General features: G+C 36.9%; 5 protein-coding genes across 7 annotated transcripts; 2 read left to right on the top strand and 3 right to left on the bottom strand.

Moving 5' to 3' along the window:
- Positions 1-357: 357 nt before the first annotated feature.
- On the top strand, positions 358-5,026 carry Tmem214 (Transmembrane protein 214). Its single transcript, XM_076443387.1, has 9 exons — positions 358-594; positions 787-986; positions 1,070-1,753; positions 1,824-2,034; positions 2,253-2,392; positions 3,856-3,982; positions 4,071-4,336; positions 4,404-4,555; positions 4,627-5,026. Exons 1-9 carry the CDS (start codon positions 468-470, stop codon positions 4,751-4,753), a joined length of 2,034 nt encoding a protein of 677 aa, XP_076299502.1. The 5' UTR covers positions 358-467; the 3' UTR covers positions 4,754-5,026.
- LOC143218282 (deoxyribonuclease TATDN1) lies at positions 4,627-7,798 on the bottom strand. Its single transcript, XM_076443393.1, has 5 exons — positions 7,165-7,798; positions 6,818-6,997; positions 6,018-6,411; positions 5,746-5,949; positions 4,627-5,666 (listed from the first exon to the last, which is right to left on the bottom strand). Exons 1-5 carry the CDS (start codon positions 7,202-7,204, stop codon positions 5,561-5,563), a joined length of 924 nt encoding a protein of 307 aa, XP_076299508.1. The 5' UTR covers positions 7,205-7,798; the 3' UTR covers positions 4,627-5,560.
- Positions 7,799-7,997: 199 nt separating this feature from the next.
- On the bottom strand, positions 7,998-10,098 carry LOC143218278 (dolichyl-diphosphooligosaccharide--protein glycosyltransferase subunit 1). The gene has a single exon (XM_076443388.1). It carries the CDS (start codon positions 9,953-9,955, stop codon positions 8,129-8,131), a length of 1,827 nt encoding a protein of 608 aa, XP_076299503.1. The 5' UTR covers positions 9,956-10,098; the 3' UTR covers positions 7,998-8,128.
- A 439-nt stretch (positions 10,099-10,537) lies between these two features.
- Rpn3 (regulatory particle non-ATPase 3) lies at positions 10,538-12,670 on the top strand. The gene is made up of 3 exons (XM_076443389.1): positions 10,538-10,635; positions 10,871-11,703; positions 11,788-12,670. The coding sequence occupies exons 2-3, from the start codon at positions 10,882-10,884 to the stop codon at positions 12,457-12,459; spliced, it is 1,494 nt and encodes a 497-aa protein (XP_076299504.1). The 5' UTR covers positions 10,538-10,635; positions 10,871-10,881; the 3' UTR covers positions 12,460-12,670.
- On the bottom strand, positions 11,814-20,825 carry LOC143218284 (growth arrest-specific protein 1). 3 transcript variants are annotated; one of them, XM_076443401.1, is made up of 5 exons: positions 20,641-20,825; positions 15,674-15,941; positions 14,687-14,892; positions 14,126-14,418; positions 11,814-13,533 (listed from the first exon to the last, which is right to left on the bottom strand). In XM_076443401.1, exons 2-5 carry the CDS (start codon positions 15,935-15,937, stop codon positions 13,529-13,531), a joined length of 768 nt encoding a protein of 255 aa, XP_076299516.1. In that variant the 5' UTR covers positions 15,938-15,941; positions 20,641-20,825; the 3' UTR covers positions 11,814-13,528. The 3 variants fall into 3 exon arrangements, with proteins under 3 accessions (XP_076299516.1, XP_076299517.1, XP_076299518.1); XM_076443402.1 differs by having other exon boundaries at positions 15,674-15,938; XM_076443403.1 differs by lacking the exon at positions 20,641-20,825 and adding an exon at positions 17,883-18,842.
- Positions 20,826-24,796: the final 3,971 nt, after the last annotated feature.

Below are 24,796 nucleotides of genomic sequence, written 5' to 3'. Positions count from 1 at the left end.
AAACAGTGCTATACTGTTTCCCATTGTCGTATAACTTTCCTGCTAATATTCCCCAAAGATTTTCAATCGGATTTAAGTCCAGATTCCTTGATGGCCAGGGTAAAACTTCAACTTTTACCCTCTCAAAATAGTTCTTAATTGTTTTTGCACGATGTATTGCTGCATTATCGTGTTGAAATATTAAATTAGGTCCACCCATCTTGTCGCCATATTCATACAGTACGCATTCCAATAGTTCCTGATATTCTTTAGTAATTGGAACAAGTTATACACGGCACAATGTAATACGTGTCATATAGAATTGAAAATTGCTTTCGCATAGGCAAAAGTTAGCGCGTGGCAAATTGTTAAACACGCATGCGCGACCACGTACAGTGTTCGGTCGACAACACAACTGCCAACAAACACTTCAGTGCCTTTTTAGTAGTATTGTTAAGTGTCTATTTGTTTACTGCATTTGTTGCACCATGTCGTCTGGCGGTTGGGAATTAGTTGCAAGAAACAAAAAGGATAAAAGCAATGGAAAGACCAATAAGCTTACGAAGGCCGAGAAAAAGAAATTTATCGAGAACGCTCCGAAAGTCGAAGATTTTTGTAAGTTACTATTTTTAACCTCGGCTAACAATACGTTGCGCTATTTCTACAGAATATTATTACTTAAAAACTTCACTGTCAATTAGTAATTTAGCATTAACGATAACTTAACGCGCACAGGCTTCTTCGTATACCGAAATACATACGTTACAGCTTAAAAAAATGTTTGAAAAAAGTGTTCGCTTCTTTCAGTACCTTTGAGTCAAGTGAAGACGTTATACGATAATTTGGATAATAACAAAGAGAACAAGAAACCGTCGAAAGAGAAAGAGAATAAAACGAAAGAGAACGAAGAGAAAAAGAAACAACAGAAACAGCAACAACATGTTGAGAAAAAGAAGCAAGAGCCAAAAGAGAAGCCTCCGAAATCGATAAAAGACGCGTTGAATATGGTATTAATCCTATATAAATATATATTTACTCTTTTATATAATTCTAGATTAATCCCTTTATACGAGACATTTATTTTTCATAGATCGACGTGGACGAGCTCTCGAACGTTTTGACCAACGGTCAAATTAGATTTCCAGACGCTCCGTTGATATGGCTGAAAGATCTTGCTGCATTTCTTAATCTAAAAATACCTGTTGACAAAGAAGACGCGATCTTCTCAGGGAAACCTAAAGACTATCCGTTGAGCATAGTACCTAAACCAGTCTTCTCTATTTTAGATAAAGCCATCGAAATGGCAGGGAAACAGACGGCGCAAGTGTTTTACGAGAATACTTTGACAGCGATGGCCACCGATATGGTGAAAGGATCGCCTGTTGTTGGTCACAAAATATTTTTACAACTTTTAGCGAATACTAATCCCGAAATGATCGTCGCCAGTATCGGTAAACTGATTACCGTGAGAAATTCTTACCAGAATAGAAAAACAATTGGATTGTCTTTATTATGGGCTCTGTGTCAAGCTGGCAGAAAAGACTTGATCGTAGGATTAAAACTATGGCACGAAGTAATGTCTCCTATGTTAGAAACAAAGAGTTATTCTAGTTACGTGGCACAAATTCTGAACGATCTTGTTTTCGGGCACGAGAACGTACACGATCTTAAACCAGAACTCTATTTTGATATTATCGACGATACATGTTCCGGAAAGCTTAATATCCCTGCCAGCGTGGGCAGAGAAGTTAACAATAGCATTGAAAGATTGAGAGTAAGCATTAATACACGTTTATACATATTAATATAATAACATTTACATCATTTATATACGTTTGTTTCAGTTAATATTATTTAAGAATAAAAACATAAGTTATACAAAGCTGTTCGAACTGTTGATGGGAAAAATCACACCGAAAGTGCACGCGAATTATAGAGACGAATTAATTAAAGCTCTTGTCGCTTGTTTGGTGACTGATCCTCTTTGTTTTCCTGTTTGGAGATCACTTTACGCCAAAAATTTATATCAATCTCAACTTCTATTGACATACATTGGTAAGGTTTATCGTTAGAAGTAGACTGCGGATCTTTGTGCAATATAAAAATGTTCCGCATTGATTGCGGGAGGCAGGAATAAAATAAAAATTGATTTCATCCCTTAATGACTTTGTTACATTAAAAACAACATTACGTGAATGCATAAAGATCCGCAGTTCAGTTATAAGTTAAATAATCATTCAGTGACAAATATATAATGCGATTCTATTCTCCAGATGTGAAATGGAGTAGCTTACGTACAACTCTGAAACAAAAATGCATGGAAGAGACATGCACACTGTTCAGCAGCACCGATGAGAAATGGAGAAAAGGGAAAGAAGAAAGTCTCGCCAATGCCTGCAGTAAAGTAAGCAAGGTAGGTTTCCATTTAAAGTGTAATGAATATTGTATAAAGTATGTTTATGTAACCATGATCGTAATAATAACAATCATAATAACACTGTCGCGTTTTAATTCAAGTTGAAAGTATATGTTCGGAACAGGGCATACCCCGCGAAGGGCCAAAACTTCTTTACTTTTCATTCTTTTATGAGACACGAGCATAGCGTCCTTCTTTTCGTCGAAAACTTTCACCGTTCAATACACAAGTAAATATAATTGGAATTATATCATATTTCGTATAAATTTAATTCGAAAAATGCTCTGAACTCCACACAGACGAAAGTCACATCGTCCGAAGGAACACTGTATATTGCCGTTTAAAGTTTTGATCACTAATTCGTTGACATAGGACATCGGTTAAATTGCATTATTTTTCTGAGCTTTTCGAATTTGTTTTCGCGACTGCTTTCTTCTGGTAAATACATAAACTCTGTACTCTAAAAGTTCAGTCAATATGCGTAAACTCAAACTTTTTGAAGTTGTGACATGCGGCGCGTTTTTTCTTGCAACCACAGATATATATTATATTGCATGTGCGATGTGTAGACTCCCGAGAAATGTCGTAAAAAGTAAAAGAATGTATGGCTACGTTTATTTGAATGTTTAAATATTGATTGCAAACGAGACGAATTTTATTTCATCTAGAAAGAAACGCGTAACATTCATATTCGTTGGGCTTTGTTTAAAATCTTCGGGACGAGTCTGACTCGTTAAAATACGGCAAGGGGTTGATATTGCGCGGTATCGCTGCGTATAGAATTCTTTCTGTTCAAGCTCGTTTGAAATGACCCGCGCCGCTCGGCTCGACAAGTTCTACGCATATACGTGTGCGCAAATGTATCTATGTATAGTATTTGAACGGTGCGCGACACATGAATTGCTATTTGGTTGACTGGTCGAGTTTGTGTTCGAAGAGGATCATTGCGAAACGAATACGCTGCGTATATGTACACATCGACGATACCGGTCGAAACATTGATTCGACCGTTCTCGATAACGCGCGACAGATAAAGTTTGATCGATTCGGATAAATTCAAATCTCTCGCGTAAGGATTAGGTTAGGTAAGCTTGTTTTTTCGGAAGTGTACTATCGATCGCATATTGTCCCCCCAACACCATTCAGTGACGACATTCATCGCTCATTCTTCGTCGTCATCGAATCTTTTTTTTTATAAGTAAATATACATTCGGAACCGTGAAAACAGAATAATTTAGAAGATTATTTTCTTGCTGCATCGATTGTAGAGGTAAGGCATGCCTATGAAAACCGTTAATCAAAATAATCGCAATTCATTGTGTGAGTATCGACGACCACAACGTTTGACCTTTACCCCTAAAACTTCACGATGATGTGTATTTATTTAGTTATACTGGTCATTTATATCCGGAAAGTATCCGAAAAGAATGGTTCTGATGATTTCTATCTTTGTATTGCAGGCTTTACTTTTAAAAATGACAGCAACGTCCAATAAGAAGTTTCCCTGGAGGAAGGGAATTATTTTGTTATTGCTTCTGACTGGTGCTTTTGTAGGTTACGATGTTTATCAACATGGTAGTTACAAAGGTAATATTCGAAAATGAATTGTTAGCTTTCTGTTTACGAGTTTAGTAATTATTTCATTCGATGGTAAACAATTACCGCGATTATTTAGAATCTAGCACGGATAAGCTGCTAAACAGGAGTGGAGTATACGAACATGGACAGAAAGCTTGGATCATAGTACAAGATTATTCTACCAAAACGCTAGAATTCATCGAAGCTAGTTCGCCGGAGTATTACAAAGCAACCGTCGAAACATGTAAACCTTATATGAAATTAGCGGGAGATGTTTACATCGTAGTGAAGAACGTTTCTATCAGAGCGTACGGCAATGTGCTGGCGTACGCCGAAACTAAAGGCCCTGTGGTACGTCAAACGGTAAGCATTCGAATCCCAATCGAAGGTGTTCGTACGTAATATAATAAACGTTTTACGTGTTCGGTAGATCGAACATTACGTTCCGGGAATGTTAGACGAGATACATTTACGAAGTAATCAAGGATTGGAACTGGTGAAAGTTTATTCCTGCATATGCGCAGAGAAATTCATGGAACACTCGAGTACAACGCTCAAGTGGTTGGAGCATAATGTATTTGTGTAAGTAGCGACGTTGCTTTTAATATAGCGAACGCGAACCGAACATGACTTTGTTATTCTGCTTGTTTCAGCGGGAAGTTGAGCCCAGAAAATTTACAAAGTTACGCTTCGCAAGCTATCGATACCACCCAGACATTAGCAAGTCAAACTTACGACTGGGTGTACGAGAAAGTGCAAACATTATCTAAAGTTCCGTGAACGAAATTCTTTGGATGTTACAACCGATTCGCTCGGTAATTCTTCTCCCACTCTCAGCATTTAATTTTATCATTCCAATATTGAAATGTTGTATATTTCCACATGTATATTGTGACGGCCATTTCACCTGTGATATTCGACGATGTATCATATAATTCCAATGAATCGAGACATTTTGAAATGCTGGAAATTCGATCGAGGTGTTAGTCCTTTTTTCTTAAGTTAATCTTTATGTCAAACAACATTATGATTATTAAAGTAATATATAGATCACTCGATTTAGGATTAAATTTCAACCTATTGCCTTCTACGTTTATTTCTCTTTTATGTTACCATTTAACGTGGATTCAACGGTGATTATAACAAATTTATATACGAATCGAAGAATACGTTAAATAAAGTCACTCTTTTTTTTCGTATCCTTGGAGAAAATTAATGTAGGAGTGGGCAGCACGATTAATATCTTTAATAGATATGTAAAATATTACTGTACGTTATCGGATACAAAAATAGAGAGGAGTAACAATAACGAGATGTTCATGGGAGTAATAGAATAATATCGGTAAAATATAGGAATAGTAATAATTATTATTATAATATTATAAATATAATAGTGCTAATAATGCAACTAATGGAGATGATTATGTGACTCCAGTCACATAGGTAGAACAATGTATGTAAAAATGAGTATTTTCATTTCCTTTCTTCTAAGAAATGAATTTGGTAAAAATTCCTTTTTATGTGTGTTTTTTCTTTTTTTTCTTACGTTTCTTTTGTGCACAGAGTGGTCGTGGATTTCGGTTACAATTATAATTCGTGAGGAAAGAAGACCTTCATCGTGTTTTTGTATATTTGATTGCATAGATATTCTTCCTCCTCGTCTCTGATCCGTGCGAGCACTTCCAAAATTTGCCTGCAAACGAAAACGAGAACGAAATTAGTAATTCGTTATTTTTCATTTATTCTCCAATGATAAGTTGACATTTATTTACACTATGGTGCACGGTTCGTTCCTTCCTTTAACCATACGATCCGGTTGCCACTTCTCTTTTTTCACCGATACAAAATTAGTAATAACATCTTTCGCGGAAGCATGGATCGGTCTTATTTCGCACCACGGACAGTCGGTTTCAATCATCAACCTATCCGACGGAATTGTTGTTACAGCGAAAAGATTTTCTTCTGTTTTAAGAGAGCTACGAATACGATTAAAGTCAGCTGTGCTTGCGTCAAACATTAGAATTGTAGAACTTATTCGACGTACCATCCATTAATGCCGATATACAATCCCATTTGTAATATAGAATTCGCTTCTTCCGGATTACCATCGAAAGAGTGCACGACACCAGCCGTTAACATATCTTTATGTTTCCTTAAGATTTTCACAAAATCTTCACTGGCATTCCGGCAGTGTAGAAACATTGGTAATTTCAAAGCGGAACATAAAGATAGCTGCATCTCGAAATACTTCTTTTGCACATCCTTCGAACAAAACTGTAGCCTATCGTAATCCAATCCCATTTCACCGATGGCAATAACCTTATCCTTATTATCTACGGCTAGATCCGATAACGACTTCAGATAAGCTTCTGGATTTCCACTTTCTTCGAACTCGTTGCAACGCGTCGGATGGCAACCGACTGTTGAGAATAATCGTTCTGCAATGAAAGTGACAATAAATTTTTAGAAGATCAGGATTTAAATTCAATGTATACCTAGACATTTCCATCGACATGCATTTCATCGTTGTAGTTATGTGAGACAGAATCACAGCAACTGTCGCATCTCTCTTTCGGCGGTTTCTTCGTACGTGTGATTTAATACGAGACAAACAAACAATAGACGTATATTACAAGACTAGCCTCACAGTTGTAAAGCCTGCAAGGTGTACAAATGATTAATTGTATCGTAATGATTGATTTTCATTAGAGAAAACAGAATTCTTATGTACCGAACTACAGATCTGCCCATGATAGAGAGACACGACTGTAACGATGCTTCCTTAACTAATTCGTGCACGATGGTATTGTTATTTGAAAAATATTTAACGCAGTAATATCGTACCATCTGTTCTTGCGATTTCAATAGCTTTTCTACTTTCCTCTATATTACCGGCAGTGATTATAATTTTCGAGAGATCGTTGCTCCAACTTCGTTCTAAAACTTTATTCAAATCTGGCTGATGCTTCTGAGATCCGTGGTAAATTCCTTGAAACATTGGGTCCGTCAAATTTGCTCCGATATCTACATCAAAACGAACGATTGATAGCACATATATTTAAATACAGCGAGCGTATAACCTTCAGCGGATGTATTTTAAACGAACAACAAAAAATCGACCGTCCAGCTTTTATTTAAACAAATCGATTTGCAAGCACGTAGAACGAACGTCGAAGAAAGAATACGGTTACCTATAAATTTCCGTAAATTACTCATTCTAGCTGCAATCATTCGACGTACGAACAAAGTGACAGTTTTCCGAGCACTGTCTAAAAGGTTAGCAGGTGTCTCATTTAACCGGCGTTCTACACTGACACATGGATTCGCGAAATACGTACTCGGACATTATCCGAGAGGGAAAGTTGTGATTTGAAAATACTTTTTTCTAGCAATTTTCGATCGGTTTCTCGTGAACTATACGAGATTATAACGATACATATGTAACACTACCACTGAAAGGTATGCGGACACTTATTCCTTTTACTCTACACAAAAAACATTTAGAAGAATTTTGTCACTTGTAATTATTATTATTATGTATAAAGTCAAATTAAATCGAAAAATTCAACTTTCAATCGCTACATGTAAATCTAAATCCAAATTGAAATCTCAGCAACCCAATTTAAATCGAAATTCAACTTTCGATCACTATATTTAAATCTACGAGGTGTAATTTGCATTATTTGGAAGCATAAAGCTGCGCATGTATTTATATTAGCTTTTTTTTATAAATCTGCGACAGCTACATGCTGCCGAATAATGCAAATTGCGTCTCGTAAACGTAAAAGTAGGGCTTTTGAGGGCGATCGCGGCCTAGATTGACTACTGAAAAACCCCATCGCATGCATTATCGTGAAATGAAAAGGCGCATATCCCGCACCCTTGCAATCCTAATTACACATTTCGCAAGTGTCCGGATACTTTTCAGCGGTAGTGTATATTTATATTTATCGAAAATTCATAATAAATATGATTAATAATTTCTGCGTATATTTCTCTAACTAAATACAAGTAGACAGTAATATTTCTTTTATATCTCTTTATTACAAATCTTAACTTATCATACAGAAAGGACTTTGCTTTAACTTAGAATAGAAAAAGATTACAGTTAGTACTTCAAATTATTCTCGGTTTCTCGACTGTTCGTGAATTTCATTACTGCAAAGACTTCACGATAGAATTAATTTTCTCGATACATTCCTCCTTCTTCCTCGCGATAACCGCTTCCGCTTCTACAAACTGTTGACGCCCAATTTTCCCTGGTACTAATTTATCTACGTAAAGCGCTTGTTGTTGATTGTAAAGCTCTTTCAACGCTTTGTCGTGCTTCTGTAATTCCTGTACACGATCGTATATATCACCGGATTCCCCTTTCAATCGTTGAGCAATCTCTGCGATAGCGTTCGTGGCGTTTTTGTATTCTTTATTGATGCCTTTGACAACAGACAAGAACGCGTTCGCGTCCTTGTTCGTTTTCAGATTTCCCAGATGATAATCCAGCTCGTTGTAAGAAGTTACGCGTCGATCTTGAACAGCTAAGATTTTCTCGCATTGTCCAGCTATCTTCAATTTACTCTCGGAGAACTCATCCTTGTCTATCGAGAAATCGAGTCTCACGTAAGTGATCACCAATAAGAAGAGTAGATACAGCGCAGCTGCTACTAGTAAAGGTTCTTGCAACATCAATATACGCGGGAATGTATATTTCAGCTTAAAATCCTGAATATGATTCTCCACCAAGTTCTTCTTCGTAATAGAAATGACTGGACGTCCGGTAGTGTCTAAATACGTGTAGTAAAGAGAATCAGGTAAACGCGTTGCAGCATACGGAAGATTGAATTCAATATTCTTCGAGCCTTCTGGCAGTATAATCTTCACAACCAATTCGTCTACCACCATGTCGTCGAATACGTGATCTAAAAGTCTCATCTCCAACACGTATTGATCTCCGGAGTGGAACAGGTACTCGTAACTGGGTACGTTATAACCCACGATGTATCGAGTTTTCCAACCGCCGAACAGCGGAAAACGTGGACGAAGATTCAGCTCGACGGAATCTTTCTTAATGCGAGTATGCGACGTGGAGATATTACCGATCTCGTCTCTGTAATAAATATCGGAAGCAGCTGCGGGTAGAACAGTATCGAAACTCTGAATACTGGCCTGGCCCGATTTGGTCTCCCTGGCGTAATCGTAACGGGAGAACGAGCCTTTCAGCAAGGCTCCGGTGTGCAACAAATCAGTGTGTTCTTCCACCGCGATGTTTCCCCAATGAGATATCTCGATGCTTCTTTCCAGTCTGACGACGGTCAGGAATTTATTGTTGTTTTCGAAATGAATGTTCAACGGCTCGTACGAAAACGAAGGAAGCTTTTCGTACGGACCGTAAGTGATCATCGAATCGCTCTGTGAGACTGGTTTGAATTTAGTGTAGCTTTCTACGTTGCGCGAAGGCAATGATACCGTTGTTGTTTGCTTCGCTACGGTGTACGGAGAGTACAGATAAATGTTTCCTGTGTACTTTACCAGTTGTTTCTCCTTTTGTGTGATCTCTTTAGGATGAGGTACCAGTTCGTGACTTAATACCATTTCGACTTCGACGGACATAGTTCTCCCAGGAGAAAGAGGATCTTTCAATTCGATCTTATAAAAGGTTTTATCTGGATGCGCATTTACCTTAACTTCAGCCAATTTTAACTCAACCCGTACCGGTTCTCTGTACGCAGCGATATAGCTCAGACTATTTTTCTGTTTAGGCTCCAATGAGAATAGGAAATTACGTATGTGTCGATCTTTGCTCTCATTTTCTAGAACGAGTCTGGTTGTGATTTTCGTTAGTTGAGATTGTAAGTCAATATGTTTCTCCACATTTTTCAGAACCAGCTCCGAGTCGATGACATCGGTAGCGGTAAGAGTTTGGATAGAAAAACCGAGAAACAATCCGAGGCTCCATATTAATGTAATCAAATTATAGCGAATCATACTTGTTACCGTAATAGTTCCCTTCAACTTGTTCTATTATTATTGTCTTTCGATACTTCTGATAAACCGGTGTGCCGTATAAAATCGGCACATAACACAGACGTGGCGGTTCTATGGAGCCACCTATTATCACGGAGTTTGATTAGAGGGGAAACTCGGTTATTTTTTGCGAGTGAATTTCCAGTCTCTCTGACGGAAAGTAACGAATCATGAAAATAGCTCTGAAGCATCGTGATACGCGTTTTTCACGGCTGGAAACAGCTGGAAAGTGAGCTTGGAGGAATGCAAATCTGATTGATCGTTGCAATAGGCAAAGTTTGCTTATTGGTCGAAGCAACAATAGATTGTGAACAGGTATTCCGTGTTTCATAAAGCGTATCACGGTTTTGTCGTTCCTTACAATTCTTTATACAACAAGTTTGTACCGTTTCTCCAAATGTTTACGAAATAATGCATATAAATATGCTTGTGTACCTCGCTTTTATATCGCTATCCACCATTCTGAATTATCTTGGAGCACTGTGGAGCACTGCGTCCTATGCACACATATCCTCTACCCATGCCGGCTCTATAAGAATATATAGTCTAAGGTTAGTATGCATGACTGTGAATTGGTGGGATGAAAACGTAAAATTGTAGTTATTCAGAGAAGTCTTGTCCTATAAAACTTTGCAAGACAGGTAAACTTTAATTGCTACTCTTTTTAAACGATAAATATATAAAAAATGTCACACATAAAATTCTTGAATCAAAAAAACGTGACATTTTAAATTTTGGAACAAAGAATTTTTCGCTTACCAGAATTCCAGTTTGTATCGACTAAAGAATGTTTTTGTCTATAACAACATTGGGAATACAGTTTTCTTTGTGTATTCAAACGTATTACTGTGTGCATGTAGAGACATATTTTTCCAGATTGGTTCAAAATGGGAGTGCCCGTTGCAGCGAAGAATCCTGAAGCTATGGACGTGGACATAATTCCGTCAGAATCTCAGAACGGTGACGGAGACGTGATTGATAAGAAGGATATTGATCTCCAAACGATTCACGATATTCGTGAGCATGCTCGTCAGATAGAGAAAGCGGTGCAGAGCAAAGAGCCTCGTTTCATTCTGAGAGTGTTACGTTCGTTACCTAACACACGTCGCAGATTAAACTTCAATGTTTTGCATTCGACCATCGTGAGTTTTTACTTGAAACCATGTTCGGAACGCGAGGCATTGCTATCCAGATTAGAAGAATCTACCGAAGTAGAAGAAACTCAGAAACTACGCCCTACAGCTTTGAGTTCCTTGCCGGAAATCGATGCTTACATTCTTCTGCTGGTTCTCATGCGTTTAATAGATACTGGAAGATATGAGCAAGCGGTTCAATGTTCCGAGGAATTGTTACAAAAGATCATTGCACAGAATAGGCGTACCATCGATTTGATCGCCGCGAAATGTTATTTCTATTATTCGAGAGCGTACGAGCTAGTCGGAAGATTGGATAAAATTCGAGGACTGTTGCACCTGAGATTAAGGACAGCGACGTTGAGAAACGATTTCGAAGGACAGGCGGTATTGATTAATTGCTTATTAAGGAATTACTTGCATTATAATCTGTACGATCAAGCAGACAAGCTTGTACTCAAGTCGACGTTCCCCGAGTCTGCTAGCAACAACGAATGGGCCAGATTCTTGTATTATTTAGGACGTATCAAAGCAGCTAGATTAGAGTACTCTGCTGCCCACAAGTACTTGGTTCAGGTATGTTGTAGTCTTATTCGAAACAAAAGGGTTTTACCTCACCTTAAAATACAATATATAATTTGTACTTAATCATTTTCGCAGGCTCTCAGAAAAGCTCCTCAAAGCACCGCAGTTGGTTTCCGTCAAACAGTTCAGAAACTAGCTGTGACGGTAGAACTTCTACTTGGAGATATTCCCGAACGGCAAACTTTCCGGCAAGCAGCGATGCGTCGCGCATTGGCTCCGTATTTTCAATTAACGCAAGCTGTGCGTTTAGGAAATCTCCAACGTTTTGGAGAGGTTTTAGAAAACTTCGGTCCACAGTTCAGAGCAGATCATACATTTACTCTGATCCTCAGATTGAGACACAACGTTATTAAGACTGCGATTAGATCGATCGGACTCTCCTATTCGAGAATTTCTCCTGCATACATCGCAATGAAACTAGGCTTAGATTCGAGCGTCGACGCTGAATTTATTGTAGCTAAAGCTATTAGGGACGGAGTGATCGAAGCTACTTTAGAATTGGAGAACGGATACATGCGTAGCAAAGAGACTACCGATATTTATTGTACTAAAGAGCCGTTGCTCGCGTTCCACCAGAGAATTACATTCTGCTTAGACTTGCACAATCAGAGCGTTAAAGCCATGAGATATCCACCAAAGTCGTATGGAAAAGACCTTGAATCGGCCGAAGAACGTAGAGAAAGGGAACAACAAGATTTGGAACTTGCTAAAGAAATGGCAGAGGAGGACGACGATGGATTTCCTTAGGATGTTCATCTTTCAAATGCATTCAACTAATAAAGCAATTTATCATGAAGTTATCGCCACACTTTCTTATATTTTGTATTACGTTCGACAGCAAGAATTTTGCGAGAACTTCGCAACGATCGGTAAACTATAAAACGAGTTGGAATTTTTGAAATAGGTGTGTCTTCTGTTAAGAAATAAGGAAGTAAAGAATAAAATGAATTACACTAATGTTCTTGCAAATATATTCTTTAGAGATCGCTATATACTTATAAAATATGTAACTACTATTTAGAATTCTCAGTGACGTAATATTTATCACTGTATATATATACTTGAAACGCATATAACTCGCATTTTATTTGTACATTACGATTAAATAATTCTAACTTTGAAGTATTTCAATATTTTCCAGTGAAAATTCAATTGGGAATGTTTTATTTTTACTTTTGCGATCGAGAAACACTGTTTAAGAAGGAAACGAAGATTTCGGTCAGAGTTTCAATTAAAAGCAGTTTTAAGTATTAATCCTTCGCAACAGTCGGAGCTATCTTAACTTGAAAATTAAAGATTTCTTCCTAGCTAGAATATTTCCATTCCCTATGATTTTTTCAATACCTAAATGTTTAGCAATTGATTCGACATATTTCGTAATGTAAACAATATTTAAATTATTAAATAGAAAAATCATTTTTTCGTTACATGGATATTTACATGATTACATATTTTTATAAATAGAATTCTTACAATTAAACATCTATAACGAATGATCCAGTTATATTTACTATAATACAATCAATATACAATACTCTTACTGTACAAGACTACCCTCCGCCCACCTTCTTGATGTTTTTCTTTGTACAAATTGCATAGAAAGTTCTCGCAAAGAAATTTTAGTGTAGAAAGTGCAGTTTTACATTTATATGATAAAGCTGCTGAAAATTTATAGAAGGAAATAGTGATTCGTTAACCGATATAAATATATAAAACTTGATCGAATATTGATGGTGAAAAGATTGACGAAGATCTTTGGTCATGGGTTTCGTGAAATACTGCTCTTCCGGAGATCCTTATGCATTTCTTTCGATCGTCAGTCTGAAAAAGAAATCTTCTTTTGTCAAGAAAACAAGTGTATCTTAACCTCCAGTTACTCGCCGAGCACAAATCAATTTTTATTCGATAAAATAACTACAATTTGATACGAAATGCATACGGTGACTCGCATTAATATTCGGACGCTCTAAAAAAGACGATAACTTTTTTTAATATTGGACCATAAGATTTTAACTTTTTTCAGAAGTAGGAACAATTGGTATGCTACGCAACGTGAAAAAATTTTTTTAAAAAGTTGCGAATTGTTGGAATTGCAGAGAAAATTGTTGAAAGTTGTGAAATGCAACTTTTAGCATTTTCTCTGCAATTTCGTCCAGTTGCAATTTTTGAAAAAATTTCTTTTCACATCCTGTAGTAAACTAATTTCTCTATCTTATAAAAAAAGTTCAAATCGTCAAATAGTCAAATATTAAAAAAGTTATCGCTTTTTTGAGAGCGTCCGATAGTCGACACCTTTATTTGTTTATGCTTGAAACTTGAAACACTTGAAGGTTTCGAGGTTGTAAGTACGCTACGCGAGTAATTAAAAGTTAATAATTAAATTACATAAGTTTTTCTGTAATCTTGCTCTTACCTTGCCTTGCTTTAAGTATATGATAAATAAGTAGGGAAAGTAGAAATAGTCTTCTATCAACTAATATTTGAACAGCATCTCCTCTTAGAGTCATGTTTGGTCTTAGGAACTCATTCCTTCTGTCATCTTCGATATTAACGTCACGATAACCATGGTGTATTTTACCAAAACAAAGTAGATTCATATTCCTATGGATTCCTTTACAGTCATAATCTTCGAAACCATCGCACTGACATGTATTTAATTTCGCTGCTTTCTCTTGCCTTGTAAGGATATTTATTGAATTTTTACACCTAAAATTTGTTCAATAATTTGTAGATCGAATATTTCTTACGTTGTTTTACACCAGCTGATTAATTTTCGATACTTTTCACGAGCACAAAACGCGACTGCTATATATCGTTTTATATAAAAATGACTGAACACTGAATTAATTTAAATTTCTTGCAATTTTTTAATCAATTCTAATGGAATTATCCTTGCAAAACTTCAACAATTATAAAGTAAAAAAATGTGACACCGGTCGTGGGTACGGTTAGTATTGAAAAGAATAATGTTTACCGTTTTGTACACTTTCGTCCTTGGAACATGCTCTTGCAAAATCTATTATAGTAGGAAAGGGCAGTCTGACAGAGGGCATCCGCGTTACAAATCCAAGTTGCGACTCTGCAGGACACCCTGGTCCTGTTCATTGCCATTTGCACGGAAGATCTGCAGATTTCAACCCTCTGCTTCGATTGTAGACATAAGTCATTTTCGCATTCGCACTGCGCAAATAATAATCAATTGTAATTTATTGAAAATTTTTATAATAAATATATAATAAATTAGATATCGAATTAATATATCGTTAAAATCGTTGCAGAATTAAATTATAAAAAGCTTCTAACATATATTTGTCGAGGAAACAGCCCAGTAAGCAATCTGCTCCTGATTTGCCATGTATTCGTCAGCAAAACTTCCCTGCAAATTCCGACCCAACTGTTTCCGACTCGGAAATTAGGCTCGGTATTTGAGTGCAAAGCAGTGCAAAGTTTGCAGGCGGAATTACGGTAAGCGGACTATGCGGCCGCGTGGGGCCCCGAATTTTAAAATAACTTTAACGTGTAGCGGTATATTTCATTACTTTTCTCTTTTGTTAATAGGTTTGCGGGAGTTTTCTTGCAACTTCTATTTCTAACTTGAGTTTGAGGGCCCCAAAACTACCGCTTAGGGCCTTCACTTGACTGGAGCCGCCACTGCTCAGAGCGACCGACGCGCCCTCTACACGAGGGAAAGGCTTGGCGTAGATTTGGCATGGAGTTGCGCCTGCAAACTTTGCCTTCAAATACCGAGAGCCATCTCCGTATCAACTCGCAAATTCATAGTAAATAGGGACCAAATTCTACTGCATGGTTTTGGCTCCGAAATGGCCGCCTTTTACTCGTAAAGTACGACTGCAAATATTGATAAAGATTTGCTCGAAGCAAGGTTTACAGCTGACTGGGAGCAGAAGTACATACACGTGTATAACGGAACGAAAGTCGAAATAAATAAAGAAATATGTACTGTCATAAGTTCTTTGCCCTCGTCGGTGCTTGTCAAAGCAATGAGGGCATGTTGGCATGTCTCGGAACAGTCATCGCCTTGGAGAACGGGCGCGCAGCCTGTAAGATAGTGTTGCAGAGCAGAACCACAGCCTGTTCTGTAAGCACACCTCAGTTTCGCGTCTTCGCACCTCATTATTGTGCTCCTTGCCGTATTCCACATTATCATACTCAACAACAGCATACCCGTTAGGACTATGGCCGAACGATCGCACCAGTGTGACATCCTTCTGGAACATTCAAATTTTAAACGTGTCGCGCAAATATTCAAGATTACCGTTGTCACCTGTACAGAACATTCGCAAGCTTTTCGAGATCTTCCTTTGCCTTACATTTCATGGTACACCCATTTTTCAAAGTAATCGTTATAATTCGATTCACCAATTATACATATATATTAATGTAATTATACATACAGTAGCGGACAAAAGTTTAAGACCACTCTAAAGAAGACGATAACTTTTTTAATATTGTACTATACGATTTGAACTTTTTTGGGCAGCTAGAGCGATTAGTTTACTAAAGGATGTGAAAAGAAATTTTTTCAAACATTGCAATTGATCGGAATTGTTGAAAAAAATACTAAAAGTTGAATTTTTAACTTTTTTATGTGGGACTATATTGAAAATTTAGAAAATACGTTTTGTAGATCCGTGTTAATTAAACATATTCTGAAAATTTCGTCAAAATCGGTCGACTTTGCAATGAGCTACAGACGTTTAAAGATGGTAGAAATTGCAGATTTTCACGATTTATTGCCGAAAATAAGAAAATAGAAAATAATAAAAAGGTTACACTAATCAGAATACGTCGATCCATTAAAAAAAAAAACAACGATGACCTTGAAATATCGGAATACGTGACCTAGAGAAAAAAATTTCTCTGTCACAATAATTGCCCCACTGAACCAAACATTTTCTTGTATTCCTAAAAACGACCAAGATATTTTCGGTGTAAGTCTTAGATGTATCACCCTCTACATGTACGCTAATGTATAGAAATGATATCGTATATAATTTCGGTTAAAACATTTTCATAAAGCGCGTTATCGAAATTTACCGGATTGTTATCGTGTTTACATGTTTATTTACAGCTCGTAGCATGAACGTGTTCCGAGAAGAGTCTGTATCCGATGTAAATGTAACTCGAGCGTTCTGTCGCGCTGCGAAGTGCTTGTGGATGCATGCAACAGATGTGTAGCATAGGGGGGCATACCATGATATTCTTAAAATAAATCGGATCTTCGTTTGTCATTCCCGTTAATATAAAAAGAGTTTCACGTGCGAACTTAAGAACTAAGATGTCACTAAAAAACTCTTCAAGTCGTTATGTTGAATTATCCAAAAATGACTAAACGTACACCATTACGTCTTTTATCGAACTAAATATTTCTTTGTAAATCTATAATCGTTAGTTAGACAACGGATTTTATGCATTTACGACAAGAATAAATAAGCAGGTGTTATTTCGAACAGTAAACACATTGGAAGAATTTCGAAATACTGTCCCCTAACACTGTCAACCTAATAGACATAAAAAATTTTATTCTGTATAAAGATCCGTTGTCTAATTATATTATACATATGAAAAAGGGTTATTTCAACTAGTTTCCATTATGATAAAAATTGCGGTCGTCGTCGAGCTCTAAAACTCTTCTTATATTAATATTTTAAGAAGAAAAATATTTATTTTCAACCTATTGAAATTATTAAGAAAGAAAATAGATTTCTATTTGACTCCAGTTCGTTTAGAAAATTTTTAGTTTGCATAAAAATCTGCTGTCTAATTATTAAAAGAGAGTTGTTTCAACTAGTTTCCATTATGATAAAAATTGCGGTGATCGTCGAGCTCTAAAACTCTTTTTATATTAATATCTTAAGAAGAAAAATATTTATTTTCAACCTATTGAAATTATTAAGAAAGAAAATAGATTTCTATTTCGCTCGAGTTCGTTGCAATTCAGCTAGAAAATGTTTAATTTGCATAAAAATTTGCTGTCTAATTATTAAAAGAGGGTTGTTTTAACTAGTTTCGATTATCGAGGTCCAGCACAACAAGAATATTCTGGAAGATAGAATTTGTGAGATCTGAACGGTGTTTCAACGATTATGGACGAGCGCGGTGACCGGTGAACGAGAAATATACATCGGCATCGCCGTTAGAATTTCTACCAGAAACAACACACGGTTCACCATTCTCCAGGTCTACTCTCTACTGCTCCTCTAGTGATACCAGTAAAAAAGCAAGGAGGCAGTGAAGAGAAGGGGTGAAAGAGAGCACGTGCGCCAGCGCGCACACGATACAGTGAGAGAAAGAGGGGGGCAGATTCTACCTGAGAGCGCTTCATTGCCAGCGCTAGTGCCGATGCTGTTGCGCACCAGCCCCAAAATGGACCACCAAGACGTCGCAGACGTGGCAACGAGGGACAGATGGCCAGCCCTATAGACCTTCAGTGGTCGTCAACTTCGCTTTGCTCACCAGTTCAAATCTTATGTCGAGCAAACGTGGGCGAACATTGAATCAGTCCGAAGCAATTCCATTCGTCCATTTAAAAATATTGAATCTGCGTTGATCTCAGCTACGCGAGCTCGTTCCGTCAAACAGCGAGTTAGTTTCGTGCGGGAAAACGATAAACTTTATAAAACGAAGTCTATAAAGACGACAAACTCGATTAACATTTTATTACTCGCACTCCACTTTCCGCGTAACAGCTTTTACATGGAACTTTACATCTCTCCAACATTTATTATTCCACGAAATAACTACTTTAGCGCCAAATAAATATTTGCTGGCGCGGTCGACACCTTTGTTTATGTTTGGAACACTAAATTCAATGTTTCGAGATCGAGCGGATGAAATTCAAAATTGTTGGAAAATTATAAAAATTGAAGATGTCATGTATCTCCTTAAAATCATTAAGGGAAGAAATAGCATTCAGTTTGGTTTCCATTTCTTGATTACTGATCACTAGACTGCGGATCTTTATGCAAAATAAAAAATGTTTGCATCGATTACAAGCCGAAGGAACCAAATAAAAAATTCTTTCTTCTTTTAATTGTCTTATTAAGCTGAAACTAATCATAAATGTCATAAACGCATAAAATCCGCAGTCTAGTGATCACACACACTTTAACACTAGATCTACCACGTCAGTCAAAATGACTAATTTTACAATTTCATTCCGAAATTCCTATTTCGTGTTACATTTCTTTTTTTCGCAATGGTGTGATAACTTTTACAGCGATAACTAAAGGTATAATATAATGAATTTTATTTTTGTTTTATTTAAACGGAATCAAAATAATTTTGTATCATGGCTACTTGTACCAACAGCAGTCATTTCGACTGGTACTTCTATAATTCGTTTCCCGAACCTGAAGTCGTTAATTAGATATGTATTTAGAAAGATTTATCGATATTTTTGTTTGGAAATGTTATCGCGCACCCTCCGTCTTATCTGGCGCCAAAACATAAACATAAACATAGCCGTGATGTAACGTAACATAGACATATATGTATAGACATCGATGTCGTTTCACGCGGTCATTCTGTATACTGTATTGTATACCCATGTATACCATAGTGTTTGACCAATTGTAAGAATTAAAATGAAATTTATATAAATGAAATTACTACTTATGTTATTTGTTAACTGTACTCTTTATTATACTACAATAATATTAAAATTACACTGTGTGAAATTATAATTGAGTATTCATTCAAAAAGTATATATATATACATAACTAAGCATTTTTTCTAAAGACCAGTCATTTTGACTGGCGTGGTAGATCTAGTGTTAAACTAAACAAACACTGTATAATGTGCCTGTATAAATAGTATCGTTTCAAGAAACGGACGGAGGATTGAACAGAATTCGATCTAAATAACAATTTAGAGATACAAAAAATTCTACAAAATTCCATTGCCAAGTATAACGAGATACAAATGGAAAATACGCGTGCCGTATGTTTACGTCGAGTGTTTAGGTATAAATGCATTCGTTATGACAACGTGATCAACCTTCAGTTACTCGCACTCCACTTTCTACATAACTGTTTACATATGGAACTTTATACGAGTCCAACAAAAATCAATTTATATTCAATGAAATAACTACTTCAATGCCAGATGAATATTTGCTAGTGTAGACGGCACCTTTGTTTAAGCTTCAAACAATGTTTTGAGATTGTAAATGCTATATGCGAGTATTTAAAAATTAACATGCCTGCCACAATCAAGAAAGGAGTGATACAAATCACCGAGTTAATACTCTATTAACGCCGTTCCGTCGCGTCGATGTAATTCAATTTATTTCGACGGCACTTTTTTCGTCAACCTCTAACAAAGTGTTTCTACGAAGCGCACTCGATTTGATAAGCGTAACCGTATAATGCACTTTTCAGCAAATCAGATTCCACTGTTTTTAACCCTTTGCACTTGGATCAATTTCAACAGGAAAATTAAACATTTCTCTTCCGACTTAGGATCTTTAAAGTGTCATGGATAGACAGCGAATCTTTATGCAAAATAAAAATGTGCTACTTGAATTACAACAGACCGGAATAAAATAGAAATTGATTTTCTTTCGTAATGTGTTTAATACGTTGAAAATAATATAACAGTGTTTTCAAACTCTTCTAATGTTTTCACGGTTTTAAATTACACCCACCCCTTTTTCTCATAAATGCACCAAATCCGCTGTTTAGACCTGCGATTTTCGATAATTATTCGATCGGAGAATAATAGCAACTTTTTATGGTTCACGATTTTTCGTACGTGCATAAAAACTTTGTACACTAAAATGTATACGATCAGCGTATGCAATTGCGTTAGGACAAGCAGATGGTATGTAAACATGCATCGACAAGTTGGATTGTGTCTAACTAAAAGGAGAAATAGTGTTGTAAGAGAAAAGTTGAGATACAAACCTTGCGAACAATCACATTGTTCTAATAGCCGAGAAGTATGAAGTTTAGGATCCTAGTTTTGCAAGCACGACTGAAAACTGTGGTTTCGTGTCAAGAATTCTAACAACACTGTACGAGAAGAAAAGAAAAGAGAAACTTACTCACAAGCGCACGGTCACCGAGATACTAGATTGAGTTGTGACGGCCTGCCCGCTGCGTCGAGAAGCTGCGCGCGCCGCTCTCTTCCCCCCACCATCTGCCACTGGCCCGGGACTGAGAGGACTACTGATAGCACCGAGTTACGATCGAAACTATTTAGTCATCCCATAAGTTCGTGCCGGATTTTTGTGTGTACATTTCCCGCGTCGATTTATAAACTTTTTACGGCAATAATGGACCAATGACTGTTCCGGGAACAGTCTAGAGAAGATTTTCGTGGATATAAGATCGTGAAATAGTGAACACAATGATTCCGAGCAGTGAAAAATCATCGAATCATTTGCGACATCTCGTATTATATGAATTTTGGAAAGGAACCATATATTTTTTTTTGTCAAACATTTTTTTGTTGAAACATTAGAAATTATATTATAGCAATAATTTATTTCGGCTTCGCAGCTCAGAAATGGACTTGATTTTACTACTTTCTCACTCACTCGTTTCCATACCGCAGAGGAAAACAAACACGCTTGACTACACTTTAAATATATGTACTCCTATTTCTGCTCTATATTCCTTCTTATTTCATTTATTCTAAATTACACATCCTTCCGTGTTTGCCTTTGGTCTATTGCTCAAGAAATTATATTATAAATTGTAACTTCTAACTCGTAACTGCTTCTAATATCGTGTTATGACAAAAAAATATATGATTCCATCTAAAAAAATTAATTTGACTTCGAAATTTCCTTCCCCGCCATTCGGGGCCTAAAAAATTACACCATATGGTTATTCTCTTCATACCGATCAATTTTTGTGCACAAATTTTGTTTCGTAGCTTCAGTGCGTCACGAGATATTTCCGTTTTTATTTATGACAAAAATGAGTAGATATAATTTAAAACAGTAAAGTTTAATAGGTTGAAAATAATATAACGGTCTTATTAGATTCCTTAATGTTTCTACTGTTCCACATTACACCTACACTTTTTGTCATAAATGCATCAAATCCACTGTCCAGCTGTAACGGAGTTAATTGTTTGTATTTTGTATCATTGAAATATTCCATCAGGTTCTCGGAAGAACTCCGATCGGCATTGGTCGATATTTGTGTACAGTGTACACGGTTCTGCATAATTTATGAGAGAAAAAGAAAAGCGCCGCGGCAAATTAATCTCGGGACACTCTTGTTTTTGCCGCGAACTCGTTTCACTTCCATTACTAGCACTATCCTCCACCCACAGGGGTCCAAGGTGCCCCAACCTGCTTGGCTGATTGAGACACCAGCCTGGTTCCAACACTATCCCCTTCTCCCCCGGCCTCATCCGTACCCTTCTCAGAGCGACGTCGAACAGTCCGGCATTTAGATGCGTTCCGTTCTTTCTTACGTTTCTCCTTCTTCCCGTGTCGGCCTTCCATCGGGCTCCCTTTCAGGCCTCTTACTACGTCTATTCCCTACCACCAACACATTCAGCTGGTCCCTGTGATTCTCAACTTAATTTCACTCCCGTGGACCGGAGAAGGAGGAGAACAACGCGGCCGAGATTAGTTGATTTCAGTACAAATTGAACTGGTTTAATCGGTTCCGCGAGCAGAACAACAAGTACCCGAACGATGTGAAATTGCAAAACGCGTTTCTCTCTTGTCCACTGTACACATTACTACAAGGGTGTACGTTTTACTGCGGTATTTTCTCCCGGTGAGATTCGAATACGTGAAAACAAGGATTTTCCCCTGAACAATTTGTACAAATTTGTCAATCATTCTCATATTTTTATAATCTCAAGATTTGAGAAAATATTCTTCATTAAAGTTGCTCGTACGATTCTTTATATTGTTTTAAATTGCACAAGGGAGAGTTTTATTATTATTTATATACCTACTTCGACACAATAAAAATTGCATAGGGGATTATTTTTTATTTTATTGCATGAGGGAATTATTTTATTGTATTTTATTGCATAAAAGGAAAAGTTTTATTGTAGTTTATACATATATACCTACTTCGAAACAATAAAAATATATCTATAATATAATAATATAAAATATATATATATAACGGAACTTCTCTTGCTTTTTTAATAAAAAATATTAAGCCCTCAGAATTTTGTACACGCAGTAATCGGTACAGTTACCCAAGGCGTTGCTGTTCAGCTATCGCTCAACACGTTCGAGACACAATAAACCATTCAACGCTCCTTGGTTTAGTTCTTGTTTAAATACTGTTTCATTAGCCATTCTAGTCAAACAACCGGCCGAGAGACACAGGCGGGGACTGTTTGTTTTTCGATTAACAAGTCCACAAGAGCGCGTGTCTCGGTTTGCTTAGGATATCCTAGATAAATGCCTTTGAGCCTCGTTTGCTCGGGACTGATGGTCCATTCAGGACTGTGATGGATTTGCTGAAACGAGGCAACAATCTGTTGATGGTTCTCATCAGTATGTTTACCAATCTCCTCGCGAATTTTTCGGATACGCAAACATGCAACTGTGCCTCGGGCCGGCTCGGGCTTTTTAATATGAAATGTGAGAAAGTGCTTGAACGGAGATGATCATGAAAATTAGTTTCCTGTTCTACAGGAAATGCGATGGGGGATGTAGATCGACAAACTGCGATGAAAGAACGAGGACCATCTAGGACGGAATAAAGGAAATAGATCGTAAGATACGAAACCGAGATATACGAACGATAACGCACGTCCAATCTGTTGTACTTTGTCGGAATATAAAATCACTCGAGAACTCTATCCGAACGTTTCAAACTAATCTTTAAAACTATCAGTACCGGGTGCAAAATGTATCGGATATACAGTTACACGCATAATTGTGTGTGACCAATGCATTTATGGCTTGTGAAAATTTTCAACAAATGTTATAACCTAAAATTTGATAGAATTTAGTACGATTTTTATTTGTTCCAGATCTACAAAGGCTATTCCCATGAAAAATAGGATTTTATTCCAATCTACTTCCTTAAAATTTGTCTACAAAAATTGGAAAATGCATAAACATCCCCAGTTTAATAATCATCGGTCGATTGTAGATTAAATATGTTAGTGAAACTTTACGAACACCTCTCCGGCCAGAATCTTAACTTTGTGTGCTGCACGCGAAGGGCCAGTATGGCGGTTTTTGTTCTCACTCTGTTTCTCACTCTCTCTCCCTCTTTCTCTCTTGCTCTCGCTGTCAGTTTCTCTCGATGGTCTTTTTGATCTTCTCGAAGCAATTGTCCCAAGCGAGAACCCGGTTGAGGCAATAACGTCCGCAGGCCCAGCCTATCCTGTACCTCCTGACGTCTTAATAAAGCAATCGTCCGATTTCTCGAAACCCTCCTTCTTTCACTACAACCAACACTTCGCAGCCTTCCGAGAGAGAGGACTTCTCACGTTCGTTGTCGACATTTCTGTTTTATACAGAATTTATATATGTATAACGCCCGTTTATACATTCTATTTTTTCAACAGTTTCAAACAACAATTTGAAACAAAACTGTAACGAGAAATTGCGAGCCACGTTATTACATATTTTATATCTCTACACTCTGTTATTATAGCAAATTTTTTGTCGACTGTCTTTACAACCAACACTTCGCAGCCTTCCGAGAGAGAGGACTTCTCACGTTCGTTGTCGATTTCTGTTTTATACAGAATTTATAGAACGCCCATTTAGATTCTTTCTCCGATATTTTATACTCTGTTATTATTTAGCAGTCCGATCGTAAATGTTTTTATCAGATACAGCCTATTTTCAAGAGAGCTTTCACGTGAATATAGCAAATTTTTTGTCAGCTCTTTTTTTCATGATTTTTTGTCGTATTTTAAATGAGCAGGTATAATTTTGCTCGTAAATGAAAAACACATGTTGCAAAGTTGTTACAAATAATAGAAATCATATATTGAACGTATATATATTTTTATAAATTGATTCAAATGTTTTGTTTAAAATACGAAAGATAACGTTCCCTCCAAGCTAATAGAAGAATTTTACAGAGGGTCTTATGGTTCAGAATTCTGAGAGGA

Source organism: Lasioglossum baleicum, chromosome 19 (assembly GCF_051020765.1).
Source record: "Lasioglossum baleicum chromosome 19, iyLasBale1, whole genome shotgun sequence".
NCBI lineage: Eukaryota > Metazoa > Arthropoda > Insecta > Hymenoptera > Halictidae > Lasioglossum > Lasioglossum baleicum.
Note: the sequence above shows the minus strand (reverse complement) of the source record. Positions and strands in the feature narration are given on the sequence as shown.